Source organism: Silene latifolia, chromosome Y (assembly GCF_048544455.1).
Source record: "Silene latifolia isolate original U9 population chromosome Y, ASM4854445v1, whole genome shotgun sequence".
In the NCBI taxonomy this organism is placed as follows: Eukaryota; Viridiplantae; Streptophyta; class Magnoliopsida; order Caryophyllales; family Caryophyllaceae; genus Silene; species Silene latifolia.
In genome coordinates, this window is record NC_133538.1 from 324,394,519 (window position 1) to 324,408,845 (window position 14,327).

The following is a 14,327-nucleotide window of genomic DNA, read 5'->3' on the forward strand; positions in this document are numbered from 1 at the left end:
CCCTTTTAACAAACTCACTGCCTACCGGAACAGAACTAGTGATAATTTTCCGGAGAAGGATTTTCCATGTCTAAGCCCCGGAAGCATCCATAATTTTCTCCTGCAGAAGAGCCTCCAGTTCTCCTGAACCCGTTCTTCATCCTTTCGTGATCCATTTTCATTGAAGTACTCCCGAAAGATAATACCATATCCACTCTTAACAGTGTAGTTACCACTGCTAGTGAATGGCCAAAAGATCTCGTCCTGAGTTTGTGAATCGTGAAGAGGGATGGCTAAAATCTGACCTACACTTTCCTCCGCAAAAAGTAATTTGATTAATCCTTCATTCCACCCTCCATTATTAAGGCAGATATCCTTTACACAAGGTCTTTTAAGAAGGTAAAGTGTTCGTCAAGAATGCAGTCCTTAGGCTCTGGTGATTGTCCGTTAACCCACTTCTTGTCCCACACATTTAGGTTAGAGTCAATCCCGGGTTTCTAGCCTATATGTTCCCTAATAAGCTTTAAACCATGAGTGATGCTCCGTGCCCCCCAAGAAAGTGATTTTTTACTACAAAGCCATCGGTGATTTTCAATTCCCAAAGGCCCCATGATTTTTTCGCGGAATACCGAACAAAATAGTGATTTCTCATTTGATACGAGCCTCCACGTATGTGTTTGCTAATAATGCTTGATTGAGACAACCCACATTGCGAATACCAAGGCCCCCTTCTCGCTTCGGTAGACTGGTGAAAATTCTACTACACCAGTGGAGACACTTACCCGATTTACATCCGACCCACCAAAATTGTGACAAGAGAGCATTAATCTTCTTAGTCACACTTACCGGTATTTTGAATGCCGATAGAAAGAAAATGGAGATATTTGATAGGACAGAGGATATTAAGGTAACCCTCCCAGCTGGAGAAAGAAAAATCCCATTCCACGAAGAAATCCGTCTCATTACAGATTCAACAAGTCCCTTAAAAACCACCTTTTTTTATTCTTGAAACTCAGTTGGGAGACCAAGGTACTTTCCAAAACCTTTATTGTGCTTAATATTAAGAAATTTTAAACAAAATCTCACCTGCCGAAGTGTGGTGTTTGGGCTGAAAATGATCCCTGACTTATCTTCATTAATAACCTGTCCCGAAGCCTCACAGTAGCTAGCAAGAAGACGTTTGAGACATCGGACAGCCATACCTTTGTTTTGAAAGAAGAAGATCGAGTCATCCGCAAAGAAAAGATGGGTTAAAGGGGACACTCCATGACACACCCGAATACCCTGAAGTTTACCCTCCCTTTGGGCGCACTCCATATTGCAGGATAAGACTTCCATACAGAGGATGAAAAGATATGGCGATAAAGGGTCCCCTTGTCGGAGGCCACATTGCGGTTTGAAAGGGTGAAGGGGAGCACCATTCAAAAGAATTTCATAACTCACCAACGAGACACAGCTCATAATCAGGTTAACCAATCTCGTAGGGAAACCAAAAGTAAGTAAAACAGCCTGGAGGAAATCCCACCTGACCCGATCAAAAGCCTTGCTCATATCAGCTTTGAAGGTCACATTGCCAAACTTTCCGTGTTTGTGCGTGTTTACCTTATGAATCGCCTCATGAGCCAACAAAATATTGTCACTAATACTCCTTCCAGCCAGGAAAGTATTCTGGTAGTCCCCGACTAAATATCCCATGACTTTCTGCATACGATTTGTAATACACTTAGTAACAATTCTCATAAACACGTTACAAAGACTGATTGGTCTGTAATCTTTTACTTCTTCAGGGTTATCACATTTTGGAACTAAGACAATGAAGGTACGGTTCATTTCCTTTAGAACAACTCCAGAATTTAAGATAGAGAGAATGGCCTTCGTACAATCTTTTTTTACGAGGTGCCAGCATCGTTGGTAGAAAATGGCTGGAATACCATCCGGTCCAGGAGACTTCATCGGTCCCATTTGGAAAACTGCCTGATGGACTTCTTTAGCTGTAAAAGGCTTGCTCAGGGAGTCCGCATCATCATTTGTTACCCGTTTCTGGAGATTTTTTAATACCTGAGTGAAAGAGGGAGGTGTGGCTCCAGTAGCCTGCTAAATTGTCCCGGCCTAGTATAAAGATTGATAAAAGCATCCTGAAAGCAGCTACTAATCTCATCATGGTTATAAGTCCAAGCTCCATCATCTCGTTTAATGCCGAGGATATAATTTCTTCCGGCTCTCCCCTTGACCCACTTAAAGAAATATTTAGTACAAGTGTCACCATCAACAATCCATCGCAGCTTTGCCCTTTGTTTTCAGTAAATTGCCACCGCCGGCGCAAACTCTCGTACCTCAGAATTCACAAGTTCATAAACCTCTTCACCACCCCCAGAAGTAGAAAGTTCAATGCCATGCTCCAGCCGTTTGTCAAAATCATCCCATTTTCCAGACCAGTCGTTTCTTTTATCTAGGGCCCACTTCTTAACATGCTGTCGAACCCTGGCGAGTTTCCGAGCAACCCGGAAATCCGGAGAACCAGTATCAGGTACGATCCATACGGTCATAATAACTTGAATACATTCTAGGTAGTTCAAAACCCAGGCATCCAACTTATAAGGATTTTTTCCCGTGGGTTTGGTAAGATGAAGATCAAGTTCTATAGGTGCGTGGTCCGAGATTTGGATTGGGTGATGCTTAATGCCCGTCTCAGGAAAGAGGGTAAACCACTCTTTAGACCCAAGCGCCTTGTCAAGTCGTTCGTAGACCCTGTGATTACCCTTCCTATTATTACACCAAGTAAATCTAGGCCCCTTGAAAGGAATATCAATAAACTCGTTTCGTAGCTTCCAATTATTAAAGGAACAAGCGCCTCTTATGTAATCATTTCGAGCACTTAGTTTATCGCTCCTATACTCCACTTGATCAAAATCACCCACAATAAGATATGGATGATCTAACTTGATTAGTTATCCCCGAATGCAATTTAAGATCTAAATTACCATCAAAATTTTGATTAGTTGTCCCCGAATGCAATTTAAGATCTCTTCAAGTAATGGAATTTGAGACTCAATTATGTCGATTGCCACATGAACCTCCCTGAGAAAATCATCGTCATTTCTCGGTCTCACATTATCGTCATTTCTTGCTATTGGAGGCAACATTTCTTTTTGATGCTATCTTTTTCTTCAAATCGATAAATGGTTTACTAACCCCATAACTTGAAGTAATGATTTTTTTGCTTGTTGTTTGCTACTTGTGTTCTGCTGAAATCTTTCGAATATCCACATTATACCTATTGCACTAGATTCAGCGACCATGGTCTATAAAACAAAAAGACATATAAGTTGTGTAGCTAAAAAAATATACATAACACCGCGACGTAGAAAGTAAGAAGTGGTTAAGACCATCCTATGTAACTCAAAAAAAATTATTACACGAGGAAAAAAACTTAAATATAGTTCATATACACTATTTCAACTCGTAGGAACAAAAAAATATAACTCAGGTTCATCAATTATCTTTACTAGTTCACCGTGCATATACACCAAAAGATAACTCATATGCACGAGTTCACCTTAAATAATTACCAAATTAAAGCTCAGATACACTATTACACCTCCCAGATACACTAAACTATAGCTCAGATACACTATTTCACCTCATAGGAACACATAAGTATAACTCAGGTACATCAGTTATTTTCACTAGTTCATCTCGTAGATACACCAAAACATAACTCATATACATGAGTTTGCGTTAAATATACACCAAATTATAGCTCAGATACACTATTACACCTCCTAGAAGCACTAAAGTATAGCTCAGATACACTATATACTAACATAGGAACACAAAAATATTGCTCGGCTACATCAATTTTTTTTCACTAGTACATTTCGTAGATACACCAAAATAATAGCCCAGATATATTGAATTTGCGTTAAATATACACCAAATTATAGCTCGAATACACTATTACACCTCATAGAAGCACTAAATTATAACTCAGATGCACTATTTCACCTCATAGGAACACAAAAATATTGCTCGGGTACATCAATTCTTTTCAGTAGTTCATTTCGTAGATACACCAAAATATAACTCATATACACGAGTTCGCTTTAAATATACACCAAATAATAGATCAGATACACTATTACACCTCCTAGATGCACTAAGTTATAGCTTAGATACACTACTTCGCCTCATAGGGAACACAAAAATATAGCTCTTATAGACTAGTTCACCTTAAAGATACACCAAATCATAGCTCAAATACACGAGTTTACCTTAATCTTTTTACTTGTTCACCTTGTAGATACACTAAAACGTAACTTAGATGCACGATTTCACCGAAATATACACCAAATTATAGCTCAAATATGCTAGTGCAGCCCACAAATACGCAAAAAAATAAAATCATGAAGTAGTGTAAATGAGCTATAATTTGGTGTTTTTGTGAGAAACTAGTGTATCTGAGCTACGGAGTATAATTTGGTGCTTTTAAGAGGTTTAATACAGTATCCAGGTTAAAATATGATGCACCTCCGAGGTATATGAGCAACTTACTCTTGAACACTTTAAAAAACAACGATAATCAAATAGAAGTAACAATTATGATATTCGAATCTTCCAATTCCATTGTAAAGCTTCAATAATAAAATCATTAAATCAACATTACATCCCACTCGATTACTATTACAAAGAGAAACAATTATTCAAACCCTATTTTTAGATTCTAGCATCCCTAAAGCCAAATTGTTCATAGATTTATGTGTTATTATTGGGCATAACATTAATTTATGATGCAAATCGAAGTTTGTCTTCAAAAATTTGCACATAAAAAGGTAATCTCTACATTTAATTATTTAGATTTTGGGAAAAAAACGCAAATGAAAATATGACTTGAATTGAACACAAACCTCGTTGAATTGAGAAGATATGATCTATGACATTGTTGCAGGAAATCGAAGCAGTCGAAGTCGATTTGTTCTTGTGGCATGGTTCTTTTTCGAAGATCAGAGAAAATTTGGGGAAAAGGAAAAAGAAGAGAGAAAAGATACTAGAGAGCGGTATCGAATTATGTTTGACCGCTATTACAATGCTGGAGAATAAATTTCAGCCACTGGATCAAATATGATCCGAGGGTTCTTATTACTAAAAAGGTTATCATAGTTCTCATTATGTCTGTGGTTCTCACCGGATCCTGACCCTATATATATATATATATATATATATATATATATATATATATAGGGTTGAGATCCTATGAGAACTCCATTCCCATGAGAACCGTGAGAACCCCAGGTTCAAAACCTTTGTACCAAATGTTCAGAAAATTTGTACTAAACATTCAGAATATTTGTACCAAAGGTTCAGGGGATTGTTATATTACAAAACACGGATGTAAAGGTTAAATAAAAGGGAGTACTATATATAAACAAAAATAGACGAAAAACTTGAATCAATTCATATAATTGGTACGATTTTTTATATGAAACGGTCATCTAAATCATAGCCTTCATATCGTTTACACCCATTGTTAAACTTGAATGAATTCATTATTCATATACTTGGTACGAATACACCCAATTTTAAACTTGAATGAATTCATATATTTGGTACGAATTTTGAAAACTGCATTCACAAAAGCGATCATATTTTTCACCGGTATTGACCTCTGTAGAATCATTGAGTGTATTCGGTTCCTATGCCCATTGTTAGTCGCTCCTTTTATATATCTTGTCGATTTTTGACTCAATGGTATTCTACCTGCAGCATTGTTACACTAGAGTATTAGTTACGAAGTACTAGGGAAAGTTGACTTTGATTTAGATATCAATATTATAATATCTACATAAGATCAACACGTGTTTGTGTGTAAAATTAGTAGCCAAATTATCCAACCATGTGATTTGAGTGTCCTAGAATTGTATTAATTAACAAATATATTTGAGTGATAGCTTATTTTTGATACCATCTCGCGGTCAATATCCAAAGTTCATTTTCGTAACCCGAATTGCACAATCAGCCTTAGGTCTGTTTGGAACATGGATAAGAAAATATGCTTTCTACACCATGGGGGTGATCTACTCTGAACTAGTTCACGAATGATGTGCGGCTTATGGTAGTTATCTTTTTGCTCATGCATTACACTCTGAATCTTTGCTATAAAGGTTATAAACCATCAGTATAAAGATCTTGTACCTCTGGTACAAAAGTTCTGAACATAAGGTTCTCACGGTTCTCATGAAAAGGGAGTTTTCATAGGATCCTAAATCTCTCTCTCTCTCTCTCTCTCTCTCTCTCTCTCTCTCTCTATATATATATATATATATATATATATATATATATATATATATATATATATATATATATATATATATATAGTGTTGAGATCATATAAGTCCCCTCCTAAGTGTGAGTCCATAAGTTCTCTTGAGGACCATTAGATAAGGAAGATGAAAGGTTGAGATTGAATCAAAAAAAGAGGGGATTATAGGGTAATTAAGCACTCTCTCTCACTACCCTCACTAATCTACATTAACTAAATACTAATCCGCTATATATAATTTAATCTACCACCTAATTCTCCCTCATCTCACACATTTCTCTCATCTCTCTCTAAAAAACCAAATAAATCAAAATAAAACCAAATAAATGAAACCCAAATAATCACCCACCCACCCCGACTGCCACCACACGCCTCCTCCAACCATCAACCACCACCGTCACCTGCCGGGGCCCCATCAGCCACGACCACCGCTTACCCACAACACCACCTCCTCTGCCACCTACATCACTCACCTCCTCTGCCTCTTTCTGCCACCTCCCTCAACAACACCACGCACCTCGCCCACCACCCTCGCCAACACCACGAACCTCCCCCACCACCCTCGCCAACACCGACTGCCGCCCCACAACACCACCTCCTTCACGCCGACTGCCGCCCCATTCTTCCACTTTTCATTTTTTTCTTTGTTTTTTTTATTTTGTTTTGTTTTTCCTAGATCTCTTTTCAATATTTGTTGGGTGTGTTGTGGAAGATTTAGTTTTCTGGGTTTTTTTTTCTTTTTTTTTTCTTTTTTTAAAATTTTTGAGATTTCCTTCTTTTTGAAGGATTTTGAAAATGTTGGTGGTTGTGGGTTGGTAGGAGTATGAGACGTGTATGTTCAATTTTTTTTTTTGTTTAGATCTCCTTTTTTTTTAATTTAGATCTCATTTCTTTGTTAAATGTGTAATGTTTTAGAACTAGGTTTTGTTTTTCATATTTCGTATTTAAAATATCGTCTTATTTTTATTTTTTTCGGGTTTTAGTATGACATTAGATATATTTTTAAAATTTTAGATCTAGGTTTCGAAAAATTTATCTCTATTAAATTTTAGATCTAGGTTTTGAATAAACTTATCTCTATTAAAAAAACTTATCTCTATAAATTTTCGTATCTATTAAGGTTACACTTATGTCGATTAAAGTTACACTTATCTTTATTAAAGTTACATTTTTTTCTATTAAAATTACACTTTTCTCTGTTAAAGTTACATTTTTCTCTATTATTAAAGTTACATTTTTCTCAATTAAAATTACAGTTTTTTCTATTAAAATTACACTTTTCTCTGTTAAAGTTACTTTTTTCTCTATTATTAAAGTTACACTTTTCTCCATTAAAATTACACTTTTTTCTGTTAAAATTATAATTTTCTCCATTAAAATTACACTTTTTTCTGTTAAAATTACACTTTTTTTTTGTTAAAATTATACTTTTCTCCATTAAAATTACATTTTTTTCTGTTAAAATTACATTTTTTTCTATTAAAATTACACTTTTCTCCATTAAAATTACACTTTTTTGTGTTAAAATTACACTTTTTTTCCTGTTGAAATTATACTTTTCTCCATTAAAATTACACTTTTTCTGTTAAAATTACACTCAATGGACTAAAGTTACACTATCAAAGGACTAAAGTTATACTCTCAATGGATTAAAGTTACACATTGAATATGGACTAGAGATTTATATTCTCAATCAACTAAAATTACCATGTAATGGCCTAAAATTACACTAAAGTTACACTTTTGGACTAAAATTACAATTTAATGGACTAAAGTTACACTTCTGGACTAAAATTACACTTTAATGGACTAAAATTACACTTTAATGGACTAAAATTACACTTTTAAAAGACTAAAGTTACACTTATAAATCACTCAATTTAAAATGAGTTGTGTTAAAATTTGAAAAAAAAAATGTCTCAAAAATTGACGTAAATATGCTTCAAAATTTCAAATTTGTCGTAAAAAGAAAAATTTGTCGTAAAGTTGCTTCAAAATTTGAAATTTCAAAATAATATCCGTCAAAATCGCTTTCTTTTTGTTAAAATTACACTTTTTTTTTGTTAGAATTACACTTTTAAAACAGTAAAAGTGTCATAAAATTTGTATCAACTTTCTCTCAAAATTTTTTTTTGTAAAAACTTGAAAATATAAGAAGGCAAAAAATAATGTTAATTGGGTAGAATAATCAATTAGTGAATGTATAATTAAAGCTAGAGAGACAAAGTTGATTAATTAGTATATAGGAAACTAATTAGTGTTAAGTGTGTTTTGTTGCTTTCAATCTCAACTATCCTTAGTGGAAGATCTAAGGGATGTAGAGAGGACTTAGGGACTCAAATATTTAGGTGGACTTATAAGAACTTTACTCTAGAAATAGGATCATATAAGTCCACCATTTTAGGTTGAGTCCATGAGTCCTCATCTAAGCCATTGAATCTTTAAAAAATGGATGGTTGAGATTAAAAGATAAAAGACACACAATTCACACTACCTATGCATAATTAATTGTTTATCTCTTTTACACCAATTTCCAATACAATTATTCTTTCTCTTATAATTTCATTTACCTCTCATTTTTATTTCATTTTCAAACCAAATCAAAAATTTTATTTCCGCATAAAATAAAAGCCACTTCATAAAAAGCTCCGTAAATCTTCATTCGGACTCCGATTAGGGCGAAATAAAAGCCTAAATTTATTATTTTTTTGAGCCCGTCGTAATGGTGATATTTTTATATACCATTGAGTTTTCAAAATATTCAGTATTGATCGATTGTGCTCGAAATATAATGGTTTGTGTTTGTTTCTTATTAATTTTTGTTGGATTTTGTTGAAATAGTTGCTTAGGTATTTAAAATGGTTTGATAATTTAAAATATAGTGATTTGTATGATTGTTTTTTTGATGAATTATATCTAAATTTTTTAATTATTAATTGTAATTTTTTTATGAAGATGGAGATGATGATGATGATGATGATGATGATAAGTCGTTGGCGATATTGATTAATGATGAAGATGTTGATATGTCTTTGGTGTTATAGATTGATCGGTTGTGCTTGGAATATAATGGTTTGTGTTGGTTTCTTATTAATTTTTGTTGGATTTTATTGAAATTGTTGCTTAGGTATTTAAAATGGCTTGATAATTTTAAATATAGTGATTTGTATGATTGTTTTTTTAATGAATTATATCTAAATTTTTTAATTATTAATTGTAGTTTTTTTATGAAGATGGAGATGGAGATGATGATGATGATGATGATGATAAGTCGTTGGCGATATTGATTGATGATGAAGATGTTGATATGTCTTTGGTGTTATAGATTGACGATGAAGATGTGAGATTTAGATTAATGATTGTTGATGAATGTTGTAACTTCAATTATATAGTGTGTAATTTTATTCTTGTAAGGGTGTAACTTCAAGTAGTGTGTAACTTCAGTTCTATATCAAGTAACTTCAATTTTGTAAGAGTGTAAGTTTAGTACTTTACGAGTGTAACTTTAATCTTGTAAAATCATTTTGTATATACAAGTTTGAATATTACTAATTTGAATGTTTGTAATTTTAGCACAAGTTATGTAACTTTAGTGCTTCATGAGTGTAACTTTAGTGCTTTATGAGTATAACTTTAATTTTTCACGAGTGTAACTTTAATATTTTAGGGTCATTTTGTATATAAAATTTTGAATTTTTGTAATTTTAGCACAAGTTTATGTAACTTTATTGATTTATTACGAGTGTAACTTTAGTGCTTTGCGAGTGTAACTTTTATTCTTGATGGGTGTAACTTTAGTCCTTTGGTCATTTTGTATATGTAAAATTTGAATTTGTGTAACTTTATCACATGTCTATCTAATTTGAATTGTTGAAGGTGTAAGTTTAATATGTGGCGTGTATAACTTTAACAAAGCAAGTGTGTAACTTTAGTTCGTTCCACCACCCTAGCCTCTTCATTCGGAATCCAATTAATTATATGAGTAAAGTAATTAATTAAGTTCAAGTAAAAACAGTGTAACTTCAAGTGAGCATGGTGTAATTTCAAGCAAATGAGATAATTTCAAGCAAATAGGGTGTAACTTCCGAGTAATTTGTCGTACTCAAAATTTCGAAAACTCAATGGTATTCAAAAATATTACCATTGCGTCGGGCTCGAAAAATAATAAATATAGGATTATGTTTCGCCTTAATCAGAGTCTGTATGAAGATTTACGGAGTCTTTTACGAACCCGCTTTTATTTTACGCGGGTATGAAATTTCGTTATAATATTTTGATAATTGAAAAATAGATGATAGTATATTAATTTAATAAATTAGTTGATAGGAAAGATAAAGTAATTGGTTAGAAAAATTGGTAATAGAAATTATGGGAGACAAAGCATTAATTGCATGTTGGGTGAGTGTTTTTTGTTTTAATCTCAACCATTCATCTTGTAAGATCAAATGGTAGAGATGTGGACTTATGGACTCAACCAAATTTGTGGACTCATCTGAACCTATCTCTCTCTCTCTCTATCTCTCTCTCTCTCTCTCTCTCTCTCTCTCTATATATATATATATATATATATATATATATATATATATATATATATAGTCAGGATCCGGTGAGAACCACTAAGATAATGAGAACCGTGAGAACCATGATTAAATCTCTACCAAATCTCGATTTGAAAGTTTAGGTGAATCATTTAGCTTTAACTTAGTTTGTTCAAACACATTATTTGGTATAACTAAACAAAATTTATTGATTTTATTAACAAAATATAAACATAATGTACAAAAACACAATTAGGTATACTAAAACAACTATAGATGCACCAAAACGAATACTGGGTGCATGAAAATTTTTACATGCATGAAATTAATTACTAGGTGCATGAAAATAACAGGCTCTACATGCACGAAAACGAGTTCTAGGTGCATGAAAATTGTTAGATACGAGAATATGGGTAGTCGGTGTATGAAAATTAATAAAATATATTTCGCCTCGATTTGCGTCAATAATTTATAATGTTTGGACCAAGAAATATGTTTTCTAGCCATAAAATCCAATGCCGAATCCAAATATGTCATTATTTTTTTAAAAAAAATTCCGTAAGATGGAGTTCTCACGGTTCTCATTATCTTGATGGTTCTCATAGGATCCCAATTCTCCTAAATATATATATATACATATATATATATATATATATAGGATCCGGTGAGAACGGTGAAAACGGTGAGAACGCACTATATACACTAGAATATATATACTAGGTACACTTTTCTTTTACCAAATCTCATATACACTTTTAACTATCTGTACACTTTTTACCCGAATTCTATATACACTTTTTAAGAATGTAGATACATTTTTTTTTATCCTAGATACACTTTTTACACGAATCATAGATACATTTTTTTTATCCTAGGTACACTTTTTACACGAATCATAGATACATTTTTTTAACGATGCAATGCAGTTTTTTTTCGTCCTAGGTACACCTTTTTCCACTCACGATTAAAGTATATAATAATATAATTAATGTATCTAAACTGAATACATCAATATGAATAAATTAGTGTTGATAAAGACTTTTTTCCGGTCGAAAACCGGATACAACAGAGACCACTCGGCTATAAAGACTTTCAAATTATTCATCGGTTAGTGGGAGAGCAAACTCAGCTTGAGGCAAGCAATAAAATTATAATAAAATTACACGCACCTGTAATAGTGATGAAGTTTCTATGTTCAAAATCAATCTTCGTAGATTTTGACATTTGCATATGGTAATTGATTAAAAGCTACTGTATACACTAATTAAAGGGTTGTTAGGGTGCAAACCCATGTCCCACATCGGTAGAATAAAGATAGAAGATCATCTTTATAAGTGTCCAGAAAATATAATAGTACGAGGCATTTTGGGAAGGAGCCCAAGAGTAAATCAGTGAGGGCTTGGCCCAAAGCGGACAATATCGTACTATTATGGGTGTGGACACAGATGCAGCAGAGGCCCAGCACGGGATATTCACACTTCCGCACAACAAGTGGTATCAGAGCCCAAGGTTCGACTTGGGCTAGACACGAGGATGCATCAGTAGGCCCAAGACTTGAAGTTGTACACTGTAAGGCATGGAACTCCTAGCTCGGGGTGAGTCCTTGAGCAAGCCCAGTCCAGGGCTAAATGGGTGAAAGGCGTCATAGGTCTTGTGGAGCAAAGACCATTTGTGTACTAGAACTGTTGATCAGGTGGACCCTTATCAGATTGGGTGCCACAGGTCTGGTGGGTCCTTTCCAGGTTGGATACCAGAGACCATTTGTGTTCTAGGACTTCTGAAGTGACGGACCCGGTCCAAGGTATATTGGATGCATAGGATGTTCGATATGCATGTGTAGCAAATCCCCAAGAAGGGCACATGGATATGTAGGCTCAGGAGCATGTGGGGGCACTCACTTGACCAGGCGGTGACATGTAGCATGGTGTGTCGGCTAAGGGGAGGTTATCAAGACTTGTAATGTTCCGGGTGTCTAGAAGTTGGGGCTGTAAAGTGGGGGAGTTCTCCATGGAGGTCAAGGTCCGAGTCAAGATGATGGTCCTTGGTTTGAGGGGAGGATTGTAAGGATGCAAACCTATGTCCCACATCGGTAGAATAAAGATGGAAGATCATCTTTATAAGTGTCCAGAAAATATAATAGTACGAGGCCTTTTGGGAATGAGCCCAAGAGTAAATCTGTAAGGGCTTGGCCCAAAGCGGACAATATCGTACTATTATAGGTGTGGACACAGATGCAGTAGAGGCCCAGCACGGGATATTCACGCTTCCGCAAACGGATGTAAGAAAGATAAATAAAGAACGTGAAAAAGACAACAGATTTACGTGGTTCACTAACAATTTGTTAGCTACGTCCACCGCCAGAAGGGAAGAATATTATTGATCTTGAGGATTACAGATTTCATATTATACTCGTTAGAGTATTCAGATTTCAGACGACTCAGATTTTTGACAGATTTCTGAATGAATAAAATAGACGGCTTATGAGAGTTTATATAGTACTCTCATACGTATATTTTCCTTAACGTAAATTAGGAAATCCTAACAATTTCCTAAACAGACAAGGAAACTAAATAATAGTTTCCTAAACAGATAAGGAAACTAAATCAGATGCGGAATTCAGAACAGATTCAAGGCATTTTCTAACAAATCTCCACCTTGACTTGAATCCTCTCACAATCAGACAGATGTACTAGATGCACCATAACGGTGCCAGATGTACCAGACGCACTAAACTAGTGTCAGATAATTCTCTCCCTCCTGCCTCAGATATTTCCCACCATGGGGCAATCAGATACTTCTAACATTTAGCAAGTCCAAACAGCCCTGGAACTTGCTATGCGGAATGTAAATGTAACAGAACTGACAGCGTAGAACCTTGAAAACAATACAAGGTATCACACTTAACACCTTTCAGAATCACATTTGAACCCTTGTAGACTTTCAGAACTCCACCTTCACCATGAAAACTGAAGCCTTTATTGTCCAACACACTTAAGGAAATCAGATTCTTCGTCATCAGCGGAACATGTCTAACCTCGTTCAATGTGCAGAATTTACCATCTTGTGTCCGTAGTTTAATCGAGCCAATTCAAACTGTCTTACAAATAGAACCATTAGCCATAGAAATATCGCCACCATCTATTTGCTTGTAGGTTGTAAACCACTCCCGGCGCGGACATATGTGATAGGTTGCTCCTGAATCCAGGATGCACGCATCATTAGGATGCGTGTATTTTTCAGCAACTAGAGCATAATCACCTTCAGACAGCTGTATCTGGTGCTTTGTCCTGTTTATTTTTCTTGGGACAATCAAATTTCCAATGCCCCTTTTCTTTACAGTAGTTACAAATATCAGTAGGTTTAGGACCCTTAAAATCAGATGTACCAGAGGTACCGTGAAATTAGAAGAACCAGAATAAGACGGCTTTTTATAATTTTTCTTCCCAGAATTTCCCTGTCCATAACCCCCGCTAGCTATTAAACCTGCGGCCTGA

The 14,327-nt window shown here is 34.8% G+C and overlaps 1 protein-coding gene across 1 annotated transcript; it reads right to left on the reverse strand.

Moving 5' to 3' along the window:
- Positions 1-21: 21 nt before the first annotated feature.
- Positions 22-13,849, reverse strand: LOC141631324 (uncharacterized). Its single transcript, XM_074444009.1, has 4 exons — positions 13,698-13,849; positions 2,313-2,742; positions 1,066-2,070; positions 22-354 (listed from the first exon to the last, which is right to left on the reverse strand). Exons 1-4 carry the CDS (start codon positions 13,847-13,849, stop codon positions 22-24), a joined length of 1,920 nt encoding a protein of 639 aa, XP_074300110.1.
- Between the last annotated feature and the right edge of the window lie 478 nt (positions 13,850-14,327).